General features: G+C 41.9%; 1 protein-coding gene across 2 annotated transcripts in view; it reads right to left on the bottom strand.

The window, feature by feature from the left end:
* The window catches only part of USP33 (ubiquitin specific peptidase 33), a 41257-nt gene that overhangs the window by 12755 nt on the left and 8977 nt on the right, over positions 1 to 19525 (bottom strand). The window contains exons 4-13 of one of the 2 annotated variants that reach the window (XM_056845599.1): positions 19203 to 19355; positions 16690 to 16792; positions 10201 to 10270; positions 9082 to 9195; positions 8478 to 8556; positions 5148 to 5547; positions 3810 to 3950; positions 1295 to 1407; positions 613 to 785; positions 426 to 520 (exon numbers count right to left, since the gene is read on the bottom strand). In XM_056845599.1, coding sequence (XP_056701577.1) covers positions 426 to 520; positions 613 to 785; positions 1295 to 1407; positions 3810 to 3950; positions 5148 to 5547; positions 8478 to 8556; positions 9082 to 9195; positions 10201 to 10270; positions 16690 to 16792; positions 19203 to 19355 — 1441 coding nt within the window. The remainder of the gene's footprint in view (positions 1 to 425; positions 521 to 612; positions 786 to 1294; positions 1408 to 3809; positions 3951 to 5147; positions 5548 to 8477; positions 8557 to 9081; positions 9196 to 10200; positions 10271 to 16689; positions 16793 to 19202; positions 19356 to 19525) is intronic. The other variant, XM_056845600.1, reaches the window with a different exon arrangement.

The raw sequence follows: 19525 nt of genomic DNA, 5'->3' as shown, positions 1-19525 counted from the left end.
AGACATAAGGAAGAAAGCACAACCATTATTATAAAAGAAAATATCCCTCCAACAGTGTACATTAAAGCAGTTCTGACTTTGTAAGACAAGATAAAGTTATAGCATTTTATCATCAGGAGTACATTTAGTGAATTATTAACAATTTCCCTTGTATTGTTTCCTTGACAAGTTACATTTATCTCTCAGGAGATTAAAGTGTTGAGTAATAAAAGGACAAAGGGAAAGTTTCTCTATTGTTCTGAACCTTTGTCCATTTGGGAATATATCTCAACTGCAATTTCAATAATAGCTTAAAGGGAACATTGTGATGTTTCTAATCACTTTTAAAAACTGTAAACTGGTACACAAAGAGACTGAAGTATGATAGACGTAATAGGAAACTTAGCATGTATTAATAAGACAAAATATTAGGAATAATATTTTACCTTTAAGCTCATCTCTGGCAAAGAAGGCAGCAAGACAGTCTTGTAAGGTTACTGTTGGACCCCAAAACCAGCTAGGAACACATGAGACAACAAACCTGAAATATCATTGATAGAAAAAACAGCAAATGTCCTGCCAGTACAGCAGAAACATCAATTTAAGATATCTAAGCACTGGAAAGAAACCAACCTTTTGAAGTACTCCATAAAAAATGCTATCCACCCTTGAGGAGCATATGCTTCACCACAAGAACTTGCTTTGACAAGAGAGGTCTGATGACTTGCTGAATGCAGCTTAGCAAGGTCTTCCTTACCTGGAATAGGTAATGACAAGTCCTGGAAAGTCTCCAGGGTAATAGAAACCTATGGAATAAAAAGGGGGGAAATTTGGTCAATCGTTCATTCAATTCATCTCATCAGTTTTCCTCCAGTAGAAGTGGATGAGTTCCTATGAACCCCTTTCCCTAACAACAGCTTGCAATCCCACAAAAACATGATGCTTGAGGAGGGGGTCACAGGATCCTCATGGATAAGAGCCACAGGGATTGGGGGTTGAAGTGAGAAGGGAACTCAGGTAAGATCATCTCTCCACACTTCTTCTATTGGGGAAGGTTGACTGGAGACAACCCCAATGCTCTATTTTATATTTGGTTGTTAAAACTATCAATAATATACCACACTGACAACTAATTACAGTATTTATCCAAAACTTTGAGAGAGCCAAGGAATTCATCACATCACAAGGAATGATGTACAAGAGATGGATAAAAGCATTAAGAAATCTTCTTTTCCATATAAAGGAAGAGATTTTTTTGCAGGGGGAGGTTCATGGACTGCAGGAATGCACAACAACATTTCTTCCCTATACTTACCCGGTCACATGTTAGACACTGCACTGAACTCATGATAGTCCCATCAAATATGTCAGAGATAACACTCCTGTATTTTTTGTGTTTCTTCTTTTTTGGAGAAGACACAGTTGAAACTAAAACAGGTCAGAAAGGGCACAATGTTTAGTAACTTTTGATCTGCTTCCCACTGTTTCTTTGGACATTAAACCCATCATATAAACACGCTCCAACAAAGATCCTTGTCAGAGGCCTGGCTCTGGGTGTTCTACTTCCCACATACACAAGCGACCCAAGTATATCTGTGGTGTCCCATTTGTAGAATTCTCTCCTAATAGACATTTGATTCAGCCTACCTGGATAGCTTTTAGGTGGCAAGGAAAAACTGCTTTTTACCAGGGCATTCAGTGGCACTTAAAGCAACACTGACTGATTTTGATGGTGTTCTCAATACAGTATTATTAGCGGCAGTGTTTGCCTTAGACCAATTACCTTATGCTCATATTGTCATATGTACTGTAAGCTGCCACCAATTGTTACAGTTAGATTTGAGTCCTGTAGCACCTTAGAGACCAATAAAAGTTTCAGGGTATAAGCTGTCTAAAGTCAAAGCTTAATAACACTAAGACAAAGGTGCCAAAATGATGCAATTCCCCAATGTCATGCTGTGTATAAACAGAAGCCACAGTGTTAGTGTTTGGTCCCTAGATATTTGTATGTGCTCTCTTGTACTATTTTTTGTTATTGTCTTATTGGTTGAAAATAAAGAACCAGCAATACACTTAACCAGCATCAACTTAATATCAAGGGTCCATATGCAGAACTCCTAGTGCTCAAGAACACATAGGATGTCAAAAGTCTTTCGCCTGGTATTCTCTTCCAATTTGCATTAAAGATAAATTTTATTTTCTCAAGGTGTAAGAAAGAATTCGCTGAGGAGGGCCTAAGAAGGCTCAAAACAGAGGAGAGCTCACTTCACTGCAAGCATGCACAGAGTGTTGGGGAAGGGAGCAGAACAGCCACCACAAATGTTTCAGGTTTAGAAGGTTCCAATAAAGGTTTCACGCTTAAAATCCTAATTGAGCGATGCACAGAGACCACAAAGAAGAGTTAGCATCTACCAAGACTGAGTAAAATCCTGGAGATTAGTCTGCAGTCTGGAGGTAAAGAAGCATTCTGCATCTGAGCAGCCACAGCATCTCCCAGCTAAGAAATTAATGGCTTGGATCCCATGGAGAATTTCTGCAAACATAAGGGTGAGTGTCATTCGCTGACTCTTCTCTCCACATGCTGTTCCTTCCACTCAGGAGCAGCATTTCAAGGCAGCAGCAGGAGGTGCTCCACAGATGGAAATATCTTCCTCTCACTGAAATCATCTGTAGGATTCAAGCCTCAGTCTATATATGGCTATTTTAGGCAGGGAGAACATCATGCAGCCCTAAGTCCCTACTTCCTATCTCAACACATATGATTTTGAGGAGTTACCTCAAAGTAGTACAAATTCTTCTTTGAATAGTAGTTCTACAGAATTGGAGCCATATTCCTGAAAACTGACCCTTTTAGAAAGTAGTCATTTATCCATATTTAGCTTTACTATTGCATCTTGTTCCTTCACATTTTTGTTTTTTTTTTCTGTTGGGAGCAAGACTCCTCCCTCTCACACAGCGAGACTCCTCACTTAGCAGAAGGGAGTGGAAGGACAAAACAATAATTTACAAAAAGCCTTGCAATTATTGGCTTACTTGAAAAATCTCCTATAAGGCAAAAGGACAAAAGGACAAAGATTTTCTCCATTTCTTTAATGTGTTTACATTTTAAAATTTACATTTGTGGAAAAATTTAGAACTATCACCTCACCAATATTGTAGACAGAAACAAAACCTCTAAAGGGAAAGCAAGGTCATGGATTTTAATGAATGTAGCTTATAGTAGAAGATTGGCCTGAAATTTAAATGAGTATCACTTAAGATCACTTCACATATTTTTCCAGGGCCTTAATAGTATAACACTTCTACATGCCAGCAAAACTTCAAAGTGGATTTTCCAGCATTCTTTAGAAAGCAGCTCCTAAGAATTAGAACTTTAACATTCCTTTTAAATCGTAAGTGATGGAGCTTTGTATCTCTCTGGGAGGAAGACAGAGCTCCATGTTGCTTTAGCTTAACAGAAAAGTACTTAAATAAACCACAACAGAACACTGCGTCCAAAAAGTACATTCACCAACATGATAAAACTCAAACAATCATGAATTATTAAGAGTTCGTGGTACTGGTTTTATATTCTATCTGAAGTGTTCCCCCAATGTCAGATATGAATATGATGCACAATGGGCATGTATGTAGTCTGAGGAAGGAGGGGCTGAAGACCTGTTCGGGTCCACATGCTATGATTGTTCGGCTATCATTCAATAGACTCCTCACTATGCCAACATGAAAAGGCAGAGGGGGAAATCAACTAATTAAATGGTTTTTTTTCCCTAAAATCAAGAATTAGGAGCATACAGAACAAGCAGCAAGGAGTCAGTAAAATTAGGGAATACCTTTTTTGTGTGAGGATACCAGCCCAGACCAGAAGGAACCTGATTTGGGAGGGCTGGTTGATAAACGTGCATTCCCCACATCTTTGGAAGGCAAATTTTGTGGCAAAGACACATCATTCATATGGATATCATTGATGTAGTCTGTAAAACATATATGTACACACACATACATAATTATCACTTTTGCAAACAGTATAATCAGAATACTACTAATACAAATAAAGGACTCTAGTAATTTTGGCACTGCTTCCCAAAATAGAAAATGCCCAATTCGTTTTCAATTTGCTATTTATTTTAAGTGGTGGTGCAATGAAGATTCAACATCCTTCAGAGAAACCAGAGAAAACACTGGGATAAGTAAGGGATAAAATAAAAGACCAAGGAAAGAGGGATAATGAAACAGTGTGAGATAGACTGCCTATGATGCAGTAACAATAACAACTTTGCATAAAAGGTTGAAGAGGAAAATGAGACAGTTGTGAGGGGAAAGAAAGCTACAGAAAGATTGTTATTTCAAAAAGATTGATTTTGTTACTTCAAAAAGATCCAATACAAGTGTGCCCATATTCAGACAGAAATTAGCAATACTTATTAGTGTCTGTAACTGAAACACTGACTATACAACAATGTTACTATAGGGTCATATGCTGCCACCTTATTAGTTTTATTTATTATTTCAATTTATAGCCCTCCCTCCCCAGCCAAGACCAGGCTCAGGGTGGGTAGCAACCATAAAATCAATATATGTTCAATATAAATATATAAATACCTGCCCTGAGCCCAGCCTGGCTGGGAATGGGGGCGAGCTATAAATTCGATCAACTGCTGGAAGTGACCTGTCCCAAACAAAACAGGCATCTACTGCCCTGTAAGATAAGAGAAAGAGAGGCAGGACAACCTATATTTATATCTGGGACATCTGGAGTTGGGACCTCTTGCCTATTCCACAACCACTATGGTAAGAATAACTACATAGTTTATAAGAATCGTTTTTACAGTGTTAAATCAAGGGTGGGATTTTTTCAACTTGCTTTTGGTCCAAATTTTATATTTATAGAGTGCACTAGGTATCCATAGCTGTTACACAAATTGGTGTAGTCATCATGATCTTTTATGAGACAGCTAGGTAAAAAAAAAAATGCATCTTCTATCATTGGTATTCCAAACTGAACAACAAATACAAAAACATTCCATCACAACAATCACAAGTAGGATTATTCAAGTAATGTTACACCATAGCACAACAGTAACCCAAAATGGAATCTTATAATAGAAAAAAGTGTCAGGGAACCCAAATTTTATGTGCATTTTTTCTATCATATATAGTCATATAATCACCTGAATGTTTGCTGTGAATTTGCACCTTGACAGTTTCCTGGTTATTCAAAAATTCAGTTGTTTCAAAGAAACCATTAATATCTTTTTCTATGTCTTCCATGGAATTTGCTCTGTTCATGTTGGTACAGAAGGACTTCTCTTTCTGGTAGTCTTTACATACATTTTCATCATCTTGAATTAGCATAGCATCTTCTGCATGGTCCTCTGCAACAGGTTTTGACCAAACCTCATTTCCCCCCTTATCAGTGTTACTACATGACTGAAAATCTACATCAGACTGGCTCTTCTCTTCCATGCTCTCTTCTGCATTTGCTAGGTTATTATCCTCTGTTTCCATTACAGGTTCCTTTAGCTCTTCATGGAGCAAATCCATTAAACAACGCAAAAATTCCTGCGCATCCTAAGATTTTAAAAACATATAACTTTTAACTTCATTCAGATGAAGGCTTTTATAACATTTTACAATATCTAAACCAGGGGTGTCGAACTCATTTGTTAGGAGGGCCGGATATGACATAAATGTCACTTGGTCAGGCCGGGCCATGTGCAATTAAATAAATAAATAACATGTAATGCCAGATACAGGAGATGCAAACTTTATAAAGGACACAGCAAAGTCAATTAATGTTATTGTTTTTTACTTAAAAAACTAACTTACAACAATAACATTCTTACTGTATTTTCTTTTACTTAATAGTCTTATTGTTATTGTGTTAAGTATGCTTGTATTTTAAGTAAAAATAATATCATTAATTGACTCAATTGTGTCTTTTGTAAACTTTGTATCTAGTCCCTGACATATTTTTTTTAAAGTTTAAACGGGGGTTGTGTGTGGCTTGGCTGGCAAGTCAGCAGCTGGCTCAACAGCCCAGATCTGGACTGGGGGGAGGGCTGCCTTGGCTGGCGAGCCTGAAGCAAACTGGGCCAGATCTGGACTAGAGGAGGACTGGCAGCCTTAACTGGAGAGCCAGCAGCCCTCTTCCAATCCTGAAAGACAGGGAGAAAGAGAGAGAAGAGAAAGAGAAATAAAAAGGGAGAAGGAAAGAGACAGAAAGGCCATTTATGCATGAGAGGTTTTGCCTTGGATTTGCTGCTCTCTAGATGCACATTTTCCCCATCCACATTCTTAAAACTCAAAAATAACCCCCCATGTAGAGTTCTGAGAATTCAGATCAGAAAAATTTGCATCTATAGAGTGGCAAATCCAAGACAAAACCTTCCATGCATAAATGGCCAAAGAGTGAAACAGGAGAGGGAGGGAGGGAGGGAGGGGAGGGGAGGAAGGGAGGAAAAAGGAAGGAAGGAAGGCAGGCAGGCAGGCAGGCAGGCAGGCCAGCCAGAGGGAGAGAAAGAAAGGGAGAAAGACGACAGGGAAAGGCAGCTGTCTGGGCTCGCGGGGTGGAATAGCCCAGGAAGGGTGGGGGAAGGATCCTGCTGGGCTCCCAGGCTGCTGTGGCCCGGGAAAGCCGAGAGACAGAGAGGCCATTTATGCATGGGAGGTTTTGCCTTCTCTAGATGCACATTTTCCCCATCTGAATTCTCAAAACTCTGCATGGGGGCTTATTGCTGAGTTCTGAGAATCTGGGTGGTGAAAATGTGCATCTAGAGGGCGACAAATCCAAGGCAAAACCTCCCATGCATAAATAGGGGGTAAACGAGGAAGAGAGCGGGGTGTGGGGAAGGATCCTGCTGGGCTACCGGGCTGCTCTGGCCCAGGAAAGCCCAGAGAGATAGAGAGAGGGGGGAACGAGGAAGAGGGGGGAGGATCCTGCTGGGCCCCCGGGCTGTTGTGACCCGGGAAAGCCCGAAGAGAGAGAGAGAGAGAGGGAACCAGGAACGAAAGGGAAGGTGGGGTGGGGAGGGTGGCCACCCTGCCGCATGTGCTTGAAAGGGGAGGCGGGGTGGAGAGGGTAGGCGCACCGGGCCGCTCGGGCCTCACTGCAACAGCAAAAGGGGAGGCGGGGTGGAGAGGGTGGCTGTGCAGCTCGGCCCTTTTCGCCCAAGCTAGAAAGGGGCCACTCAGCCCGCTCTGCGTGCACTTGAAACGGGAGGCGGGAGGGGAGGGGGCTGCTCGGCCCTCACTGCAGCTGGGAAAAGCGAGGCGGGGTGTGTGGGTGGCACACGGAGCCACTTGGGCCGGAAAGGATGGGAGGGGACAGTGGGGGCTGGCTGCCTCGGCTCGCGGGCCATAGAAGAGGCCTCCGGGGGCCGGATCTGGCCCGCCGGCCGCATGTTTGACACCCCTGATCTAAACCATAAACTGGCTCATGAAATAGAAGAGGGAAAAAAGAATAGAAAGATTCACAACCAAAACACTGAAATTGACCACTCCTGGTTAAGAATATTTACCTCAGTTGTGCATTTTTCTGAAATAAATTTTGTTCTTGTTCACTTTTTAAAATGAAAAGCCATTTCATACTTGTCAGTTTAGCTTAGTCCAGGCTCAGGTGGGTTAGGCTCAGGCCTAAATCCTATCTCCTTGAGCTGTTTTCTCTTTTTGGTTTCCTGCTGGGAATCCCAGAGCAATAGAGTAGGAGGGAAACTATTTGTGATAGAGGGGGAAATCCTGTGTCTAGCCCCCCAGGAAATGTCACATCACCCTCTTGTAACCTAAAGGAGCACATCTTTGACTGTGACTGCAAGCTGGCAGTGAAGAGCTACCAGAGGCCAGAAGTGCTTGCTATACGAAACAGGAAGTGCTTCTCTAGGTCAATTCTCAAGCCAACCCATCTGCTGCAATGCTATGCAGCTGTGCTCTTGCTGCCATAGAACATAAGGATAGAGGGCTTTAGGCGACAACTGCCTCATCTCTTAAGTGTGCCATCTGTCCCTAAAGTCTTACTGGGCTGGCAACAAGTTGGCACTACTAAAAACAAAGCTTGTTATTAATTCAAGCTAAAACCGCACTAAATCAGTCGTTCTGGTATTCAGAGTACATGACTTGCTACATTAATATAGTACATATTGTCAAGCATTAAGCCCAAATCTTCTGCCCATTAAATATTGTTATAAGCAAGAAGAGTTCCTATTTCCCTTTTTAAGGTTTTAACTAAATTTATTGTGTTAAGAACTTTTTATCATACTCCAGAAGTTTACATGGTGGGCACAATTAACTCTTCTATTCATACAACAGGAAAGAAAAAAATAGAAAGTTTGGCAGTTTTCCAGCAAATTCCAGCAAATATTTAATTGAATAGGATGGCCATTACCTATTTATTTGCTGTGTATGCTTTAACCTTTAATATTTTTAGCTCTCTAAACCTTGCAACTGTGTGCTACAAAATTATTTGCCACAGCTGTATGAATAAGAAAGCTGTAAGAAAGGCTTACCTGTTGGGAGTATCCACGAAATGTTGGATTAACTGTTTTAATTCCTTGGAACAGATTTGTGGGGACAACAGCTCCAGGCCTGGAAGAAAAAGTGTTTTCTTTAGTAAGTACATTTATTTGTAGATGGCCATAGGCCTTTACAAAACATTGTCAACAAATATAACACATTATAGTGTAGATAAACATACCGTAGTAAAAGCATTTACAACAATGTTTTCTTTAATAAACCTGCAACTGCTCAGAATTTTTAAGTCTAATTTTATTCACACTGTGATAGCTTCTGAGCGAGCAATACAAAAATAACATTCCCTCAAGTTGAAAACTAACTGCATAAACACAGGAGTGTCACAGGTAACTGGAGTTTGTTTTAAATCAGGATTCTTTCATCACATTCTGTGAGAGAAGAAAGAGGCAAGAGACTAACAAGCTGATCTTGTGCATCATGTCAGCTTAATGTGACATTTGAATGGAGCAATTGTCATGAAAGTACTATGCCATGCAGCTTCTACCAAACAAAAATTGAACTTTTCAATTGAATTCCTAAGAAAATATCCCCCTAGAAGATTCATGGGAGGCTGATTTAAAGAAATATCCCACAACATACCTGCTTTTATGCCACAGTTCTGTCATCAGTTTGTAATAACTTTTGCAAATGGCTGGTTTCTTATCAGTCCGAGCTAAACTTCCACAGTCAAGGAAAAACTGTGTTAACGGTGGACTGGTAATAAGGAAAGAAAAGACCATTAGTATTTTAAAGTAGCACTAAAAGGTCAATATCCCTAACCCTGATTATAGATTGTAACTGCTGCCTGCAAAGCAAATTCACTAATAATAAAAGGCATTTAGCCTGCCTGATGGGAGTGATGGGGTCACACGTTCTTTTGGCAGGGCAACATAATTAAGTGCACTTGTATAAATACTAATTTAATGTGCTTTCAGCAACAGAAAGGTTGTCACTACCACAGTAGCATCAATACATGGCCACAGTTAGGTGCTAGCACAATTTCATAAAGTGGTGAAACTTGCAAACTATACTGCCCGGTAACCTATATAAAACTGACACCTTAAACATTTGTGTTGTTCTTATTATTAATGTTGTGCAATGTCAAAACAGACTCATTAAAGTTATTTTCAGGGACAGAAATTAGCAGAAGCTTGAAACAAAAGGTTCCTTTCAAGTAACATTAACAATAACAAGAAAAAGTCATAAAATGATTACTTCTCAGTGATTTTTCTCACCAATGAATATTCAAGAAAAAATGTAAGCCTCTCCTCAACCTTGACTTTTTAATACTTCTCACTCTACACATCAGGAGACTGAAAATATTTGATTCTCTAAAATTTGGAATGCAGGAGTTTATCCTTTGAAAGTATTCCATATAATATCTGGAAATTTCTATAGCTAGACAACTTCCATGGATCAGAAACCTATTCCTATAAGAAAAAATGGCACACACGTAAAACTTTGAAAGACACTTTCTTGCCCCCAGTTCTATTTGGCTTGTCTGGAGATGGCAATTGCACATAAAATCACATCAGTAGTTAGCCCCACACTTAACTGAATGACTACAGAAACACGTAGGGAAGATTCATCCTACTTAAATCAACACTGTAAGTGTTGGGGCTGTAAGAACTTACAATCTGGGTGCACTCATAACTTCCTGCAAGTTGCCCAGAGGCATGACTATGCAAAGATAACAAAAAATATTTATTTTTCTCTTACCAATTTGAAAGAGCTTGTAAAGCTGCGTTCATGTAACAAGTGTTCCCAATGTTTTTCAAACCTGTCAGACCTGCAGAGAAGGAAAAATTGCTAAACATTTTGTTTTAGTTTGCTTAACAAAGCATATACAAGATATAAATAGTTCCTCATAAAGGTAGAAACATTCCATCCTGTTAACCAAAACCAACATATAAGCTGGTTAACTTTAGTCCATCAGTCAGCCCCAGCTCTCCTCACCACTACCCATCCCATCACAGTCCTGTCTGATCACAATAATTTTGTGAGAGGAATGACAATTTCCCTTTCTAAGCAATTCTTAAAGGCTCAGCAACTCTGTCAGGATGTAGACTCTATACCTAGCAACCTTGTCTACAACATGAAGTCCTCCAAACCTGCATTGTGCATTCAACCTTGCTTTCTTCAGTTCCAGAATTCCTGCCCTTTCCCTTAACAACCTTTCTCTCAGAGTCCCAGTTCTCAGCAGACTGCCTGCTCTGCAGTCTTCCTTCAACTATTTGCTTCTAGATTCTCTGGGACTTAGCGTTCCTGTCTCCCCCAGTCTGCCAAAGCTACTCTAGCCTCATAGGTGTAATTTTAATCCCAGCCTCACTGATGAGCTTCCCTTTCTGGAGAGAAGATGGACTGCAAACATTGTCATTTTTTCCAACAGTTTTGTTCCTGAACAGTTGGGTAAGTTTTTAAATATTACATCCCATCTCATGCAATTGATTGAGGTTTCACTGATATAAATAAAATATAGATTCTTACAATAATTCTTATTCTAATAATGAGCAACTATTCTTTACTCAGACTAAACTGTACTTATTTAATATATTCTGTTCTCCCACACCCCTTGAGATCCCAAGATTTTACAGGTCAAAATCACTCTCTTCATATTACGTCTCTGCCACAAAATCACAAGATATTTTTGCAACTCTTTCAAATTCCCTGGAAAACTGGTATTTTCTCCCCATCCTGCTACCTGAGTGCTTGGCTCAAAACTTATGTTTTGACAGATTCAAAACTTATTATTCAGTTAGATAAACATTTGCTTAGAACCAGATGTCAAATTTAATAAAGTGAAGAAATGCCTGTACCAAAGAGTAAAACAGGACTTTCTATACTAGGAACACATAGCAGTAAAGCAAGGAACAAGGTATCAATAAAGGAGACATAAAAGTTCTTATAACAAACAGGATTCTTGTAGCACTTTAAAGGTTAACAAGACCTTAAAAATCAGCATGCACTAACATCTGGGAAGGGATAGTGTAAAGCTTTGACTACATTGGTAAGTTTTAGCTGTGCCAGGCTGGGCAGTCCAGTTTGTTTCACTCTGTCTTTCTCCTCCCATCATAAACGGTCATTTCTGGAGAGTGGCTCTATCCCCCATACCTGCCATCTGCCTCATGGCAACTGGATCAGCTGGAAGGACAGGGAAACCCAACCACCACATTCCATCTTTCTATCCAGTTCATCCTCAATTGCTGCCACAGGCACTTGAGCTAATCAATGTGCATTAGGTTAGTGAGAAGGCTCCACCCCCTTTGGACAGTAACATCCTACCACTGGACATGAACTCCACAGCCATTTCCAAGGGATGGCTGTTTCCCCCAGCACCCACCATAAGTAGCAACACACCCTCAAAGAGTCAACACTGAAAGGTATTGCCATTTCAGAGTGCTACAAGATAGGATATTTTCTGTGTGTAATAAAGATATCTGATAGCAATACTGTTAGGTAACTTATTTACTCTCCACTGCTGTTACATGATCTTAGTTTAGCTTTACCAGTGTCTGTTTCAGAATGGCATCAAAGATTTGATGTTGGTGGTTCTATTCTGGTATATGGGCTGTAGTCAAGGGTGGTATGTTTGGAAAGTTCTTTGGAGAAGCGGAGCCAGTAGTGCTGCTGGATCTCAATTACATCAAGCAAAAGGAGGTCTTGTGGTAGGAATAGGACACACAAATAAGGATGGGAAAACCAGCACAGTTTAGGGCAGGGATGGGGAACCTCAGGCCCGGGGGCCGTATGTGGCCCCCGAGGACATTTTTTGTGGCCCTCGGGAGCCCTGGGGCCCTGTTGCGGAGGCGGGGCGCAGGGCGGCCCTCCCTGAGGGTGTTCCTGAGGCCACAGCTTATAGGGGCATTGTGGTGCCCTTTGGACCTCCTCTCGCCGACTGTCGGCTGTTGGTCGGCGAGAAGAGAGGGGAGGGGGAGGGATGCTTCCCCCAAGGTTGCCCCCTACAGCCGCGGCATGCAGGAACGCCGGGGCACATTGTAAGCCCCTCTCGCTGCCTGTCGGCTGTTGAGCAGCAAGGGGGGTGGGAAGAGGCTGGCGGCTCCCGGTGGCAGAGCATTCATGCCAGAGCCGATTCGGCTGGGGGGGGGGCTTTTGTGGACTCGGGGAGAGGGTATGGAGACTGGGGCCTGGCTGCGCGGGGCTCTGTGCACCGCTGGCTGCCCTCCTGTCTGGGAGGGGGGGAGCGGAGGCGCCCTGCTGGCCTTCTCTGTGTGGCCTCCCCAGGTGGTGGCTGGAGACCTGGAGCCCAACCCTAGCCTCTCCCCCCCCCCCCACTGGGAGATCTACACCTGGTATGGCCCCTTAATTGTATCATAAATGTGCAAATGGCCCTTGGCAGGAAAAAGGTTCCCCACCCCTGGTTTAGGGTTTGTCTCCCTTCTAACACCTTTCCCAGCCAAAAAAAGTTGTGTGTCTTGTCAGCCCATTATCAGATCAAAAGGTTCTGCTATTGGATGCCTGGTATGCAAGTGGGAAACGAGCTGAAATTCAGGACTTTATGCTGAATGACCAGGCCCAAACTGAAATGGATCACTAAGACCTGACCCAATGGGGAATGAGGGATTAGGCTGTCAAGGCAATAATTCTTGGCGCAACAGCTCTCAACAGTTTGAGGGTTTGTATTTGGTGCTGGGACTGCAAGATAGACCAAAGATTCTGTTGGTGTACCATCCACCCCACTGCCTGACCGCCATGATTCCTGAGTTGTCCAAGTTGTTCTTGGCATTGGGTATTGGACATTCCTAGGTTGGCAGTGTTTTAATACTGGATTTCACCTTCTCAGACCCCATCTCTTTCTGGAAGCCAGTGAGCACAGGCTTAGTTCCCTGCCTATACATATGTGAAGTATCGCAGCCTTTTTTTGGGAAACATTTTTTTCCCCAAACGCTACCTGAAGTTTTGAGGTCCTTTTTTCTGGTAGAAACTGCTACCACTTGAGGCATCCTTAAATCCAGTTCCCCCTCTGCCTCCTAATGCCTTGTATCACCAGAAGGGGGAAATGCTCAGGTGTGCACACTGCGAGGTAAGCAGGTAAGAATTTCAATGTAGGCAGGTCACCATGCAAGAAAAAGATTTTATTAACAAGTATAGATACCATTTAGGAGCCCCGTGGCGCAGAGTGTTAAGCTGCAGTACTGCAGTCCAAACTCTGCTCACGACCTGAGTTCGATCCCGGCAGAAGTTGGTTTCAGGTAGCCGGCTCAAGGTTGACTCGGCCTTCCATCCTTCCGAGGTCGGTAAAATGAGTACCCAGCTTGCTGGGGGTAAAGGGAAGATGACTAGGGAAGGCACTGGCAAACCACCCCGCTAACAAAGTATGCCTAGGAAACGTCGGGATGTGACCTCACCCCATGGGTCAGGAATGACCCGGTGCTTGCACAGGGGACCTTTACCTTTATATAGATACCATTACAAAAAGCCAACACAGATAAACAGATATTGATCAGAACACAGCTAGTGTTGCAGATCACTAGAAATAAACTAAAAGGGAAATAATTGGCTAACCTACACTGGCCTTCATTTGCTTCAAGATTCCTGTTTTGAGCAATGAGCTCAAGGTGGCAGGAATCTAACACAGACTGCTTTTCAACCTTGGCACAGCTTCAGGTTTTGTTCTCCAGATTTCTTCTTGACACTTGATGCACTCCCCCCAAAAGCTGACCATATTAACTCTCACCCCAACCCCCAGCAGGGACCAAGCCTAATGGGGGGGGGGGGGTGGCTCCCAGCTTCCTGTCGTGTACTACTGATTTTTAGGGATCTAGGGTGGAATATGAAAACCTATCCATCCTGCCCCCATACTGTGACAGGTCAGCCAAATCGAGAAACTCCAGTGTCCCAACTCATTTGTCACCATATACTAAAGACTTTTACTGCCCAGTTCGCCTACATATTTGTATTTTCACAAGGAAAACGGTCTCCCATTCATTACAGATAGCACTGGGAGGATTCCAACATCCATGCCAAGACAGTTCAGAATTTTATGGCTGCCATGACAACCACAAGCATGTCTCAAGTAATATCTGGTCATAGTCAGTGCATGGTGTGAATCATGGTGCTGAGGAGATTAATGCAACTTTGGTGCTATACACAGATAAGTACCTGGTAGACTTAAAGACAAGCACTCTGTCCACATCAGTTTGATTTCACACAACAGTGAGGGGAGGTATAACTGAAAGCAAAGTAGATGCCTCTTGGCTGCTGTCACCTGTGGCTACTTTGCCTCTGTTTTTCTACTTCCTCAGCAGCAGGCATGCAACTGCGAGGAAGTAAATATGCCAGGGTTGGTTTCCTTGGAAAAGAAACTACAATCCCCAGGGTCTCCAGTAGAGTTTCAAAAACCAAATCCAGAGATGAGTTGGAGCAGAATGAAGTTGGGCTGAAAATCAGGCAGTGTGTTTCTGTGTTCATGAACCACTGAAGGTGTGGGAGGACCAGATAAAGGCAAAAAAGTGTATTGTAGAATAAAACTTGTTAATCTTTAAAGGTGCCACAAAATCCCCATGCTGCATCACTAACACATCTACCCCTCTGGAATAAGAGCCACTAGATGCACGAAAATGCCAGAGTTCCCTCATACTATAGCAACAGCGCTCCAAGTTTACCCTCTAAGATTCTGCACATATTACAGTTGCAACAGTTGCAAGGTATGTATAAAAACATTTGCCAGTTTTTGTAGGTAAAAGAAGCTTGATTCAACCCTTCTACAAATTCTCCCCATTCTCTGAAAGAATTGCCCCCTTCCCAGTCTGCTGCAGTCCCCCAACAGCTTCTGAAAGGCAGGGAACTCTCAGGAATAGCATATGATACAGTGCAGGAGGCTACAACAATAAGGGAAACAGAAATTGCTCCCTACCTACTCCTGTGAGAACTTTATTTGCTACTTCTGCACAGACAAATACAGCAGCTATAGAAAGAATCGTGGAAACCATTATTCAGTGCAAAGTGGCAGCATACCCAATGTATAGACTTCATAGAGACTTGTATAGAATTCATGCCAGGGGGTTTCTTGTTAAACCACAAAATAAAGCCTTGTTTAGGCTCAGATGCCTCCCATCTCAATTCACAATTTAGATAACTGACTTAAATAACTTCTGTACAGGCACTGTCTGGCAAAGTATTAAATCTACTGCTAACTACCGTATATACTCGGGTATAAGCCGACCCGAATATAAGCCAAGGTGCCTAATTTCACCCCAAGAACGGAGGAAAATTAGGCACCCATGTATAAGCCGAGGGGGAACTGCACCCCCCCCCCCGCAGGCTTACCTGACCGGGCTCCAGGCGCGCAGGCAGGCGGCGGCCCCCTCCCTGCGTGCAGGAGGCCCCACAGGCTGCTCCTGGCCCGCAGGGAAGGCGCGCGGGCAGGCGGCGGCCCCCTCCCTGCACGCAGGAGGCCCCGCAGGATCAGCTGGCAAGCGGGAGGACCGGCCCGGGTGAGGTGGGGTGGGGGTGGGGGTGGGGAGGTGGGGGGGGGAGAAACCGCCACCGCCCAACAGAAGGCGCGATCGCGCAAAAGGTGCGGCGATCGCGCAATAGGCGCGATCAGGTGGGGGGAAGAAGCCGCTGCCGCACAGAAGGGGCGATCGGGTGGGGTGGGGGGGAGAAGGCGGGACAGCCCGCCCATCAGCTGGCCGGCGGGAGCGCACTGGGAGAGGGCCCGGCAGGCGAATTACCGTATTGACCCGAGTATAAGCTGAGATGAGTTTTTAAAGCCAAAAATCATGGCTAAAAAAAACTCGGCTTATACTCGAGTATATATGATAATACTATGTTGAGAAATAACAGTCCCAAAGTATCATAGCCTTACAAGGCAGGGAGAGGGAAGGGCTGCAGCTGTTCTAGAACAGTATTACTCTGAACTGCAGGGATACCCAGCTCAATCATATTAATGATCGTGAATATTATTGATTACAGAATTTTAATTAGCAGTCCTGATTTTTTAACTGCTTTCCCTAACACAGCCATGGCCAATAACGTTTAAGACTCATGTACTTACCCATATACAGATAACTATTTTTAATATCAACCTGAAAACAGAGCCTTAATTTACAAGGGAAACACGATAATTGAATTCTGTAACTGTAATGGTTTTAATACAATTTAAGCAAAAACAGGAGCGATATGTATGAAGGCAGTAACTTGGAGCAGCTATCAATATTCAAGTATTCAAGTAAATTGTTCTATTACCTCTTGCCTTGAATTCATCTTCTTCATCTACCTGTACATCTAGGTCATCAAATGTTGCAATTAGAGGAATTTTCAGTGTTGGGATACTAGGAAGCTTAATATCCTTTTGGAAAGATAAAATATAAGAAACATTTTTTAAAATATTTTCTTCATTTATATACAGGTTTGAAATCACATATCCCAAGGCCTGGATCCTGCGAACCACAAGCAAAAAGCACTGATGGATCAGGGTTAACCTGCCCTCCCCTAGAGCTATTTCTATTCTGTGAAAGTTTGTTCTTGGGGTTGAGGGATGTCCATGTACTAATAGTCAGGTGACTGTAATGGGGAGGGGGGATGAGATTGCTTTTTTTTGCCTCTTGCTTGAGCTGAGTTTTGCTCATAGAAGAGAAAGAAAGGGTCAATTTTTCCCCCTTCCACCTCCCCATTACAGATGCCAAAATGGTGACATTACTATGCACAAGTCCCTCAGCCCTGGAAGTAAACTATCCCAGAATGGAAATGGTTTGGGCAGGGTGGGGTTGGGATTCAACCCCAAGATTGTACATTTTACATGTTAAGTCAGGCATTTATAGCTGGTATGCATAGCAAGTAACTGTGGACTTAGAGTAAAAATGCTTCCTTCTAATGCAACAAACAGCAATCTTGTATTAACAGTGCCATACAAATGCTAGATTTAAATATAAAATTCTGGCTTCAGTAAGATGGTCAGATATATCCATGAAAGACAAATATCAATGGCTAATAATGAAGATAAGCAGGACACATGCCCTCTTACTGATAATGTCCTAAAAACTAAAAAGTGATACACATGAACTATTAGAATATACAGTTATAGTCTGTCTTCAGTAGGCTTGTAAATACCATTTCCTGCCTTAATTCTCTTAGTACCTGTATAATTTAGTTTCAAATCATTTATTTATGCTATTATGCTGATTCTACCATCCCATCAAAGCCTTATATGGTGTTTTGCTTGTGTTGTAATTTTGTGAAATTTGTAGTACTTACATGCAATTTTATTTAAATATTTTATTTGTAATCACATGCTTCTACAGTTTTGGGGTATTATACAATACAATTTGTATTCTGCAAACTGAGCAAGTTCAGTCCAGAGAACCATCAATAGAGTTCTCCTTCCCACTACAGCCCCTTGAGCATACATGCGCATCACAAAGTTACTGCTCGTACTATTCTGGAGGGTCAGTCTCCCCCCAGTACAGCATATGAAGACCATAGCTATGTGGGGGGTGGGGGATCAAGAAATGTACACACCCCAAAGAAACAGAAGTCACTTTCACTGACAAAAGCTACCATTTGGCTCCTAGCCTACATCTATTTTGATAGCATACAATCAAATAATGTGTTCTTCAGAGAAAAAAATGTTGTTTTTAGGCATTAACTTTTTAGTTCAATTTCTTAAAAAAAAAATACTTAAGTGTTATGCAAGTTAGTCTCAGGGCTCAAGGTATTGGCTATCTCATACAAGGTACTTCATGGCCTTGGTCCCTCATATTTGTGGGACCGCCTCTCCCCCCAAGCTCCAGCATGATAGCTTCGCTCATCTGAGCAGGGCCATCTACAGGTGCCAATCTACAAATGGACAAAACCAATGATTGGCTATACACATGCTCTCTCCATTGTGGCCCCCACCTTATAGAATGGCCTGCCTGATGAGGTAAGGAAGGGTCCCACTCTTCTGGCCTTCTACAAATGATGCAAAACTGAATTATTAAAGAGGGTTTTCCTACACAAGACATATGGCTGTACTGTAACAAAATGGCCCAGAAAGATAATTGGGTAAAGGGTTAGGTACTGCTGACTATACTATTGTGTGTAGTTCGTACTGCCTGTTGCTGTAAGTAGGATCCTACTGTGTAATTTTTGCATCATTTAATACATCACATTAATATTTATGCTTTGTTTCAGTTCTGTTTTCAGATTTCTGCAATTCAAATCCTATTGCATTGTTTACTGGGTGTCCCATCCTGCTGAATGTATTGACTCACTCTGTGTAATCAGCCCTGAGTCCCAATGAGAAAGGCAGACTATAAATAATTTAGATAAAGTAAAATAAATAGACCTTCACAAATTAAGTTCCTCTGCTGAGGAACTAGAACTAGAAACAACTGTCCAGTTTCTTTTAGAAATCAAAAATCTCACTGGGCAGAACTAAGCCATTGGGATTGCACACACTGGATTCCAGCCATTAATGTAATAGTAAAACATTAACAGCACTCAACTTCCATCATAAAAATTAGAGTACATACACACAGACCATTTATATAACACCTTAGAATACATTGTCTCAAGCAATTTCAAAATATAAAAATCATCCACAGAATTTTACATGCTTCTGTTTCAAAAGTGCAATTCTTGTTCGGTGTGAATGTTTATGAATTTGATTAAAGCTTTTATAAACTGAAACATTTCAGCAATTCTAGAGAAAAGCACAATAAAAAACTATTAAAAAGCTATTCCATAGTCAATGCCAGGTAAAGAATTTGCTTAATTACCTGTATGATACGTTCAGGATCTTGATGAGATAGCCGTACAGTTTGCAACATAGAATAAGATCTCAGTTTTCTGTCCAAAAACACTTCTTTGCTACACGCATAACACCAGATACGTAGCGTGGTAAGATTAACTGTCAGACAATGCTTTGTTTCCTAGAAAACAAAGTCAATGACTTTAAGAACTTGAAAAAAACCAAACTTCTCAATCAATGTAAAAGGTTGATAAAAATAGGTATAAGCAACATTTAACTATTAACTTCTCTTCCTGTAACCAAATCTAAAGCCATAACCTCCAAATAGGAGTATTTTATATGAGTAATGAT

Source organism: Euleptes europaea, chromosome 2, assembly GCF_029931775.1.
Source record: "Euleptes europaea isolate rEulEur1 chromosome 2, rEulEur1.hap1, whole genome shotgun sequence".
Lineage (NCBI taxonomy): Eukaryota > Metazoa > Chordata > Lepidosauria > Squamata > Sphaerodactylidae > Euleptes > Euleptes europaea.
The sequence above is the reverse complement of the archived record's forward strand: the minus strand, read 5'-3'. Positions and strand labels throughout refer to the sequence as shown.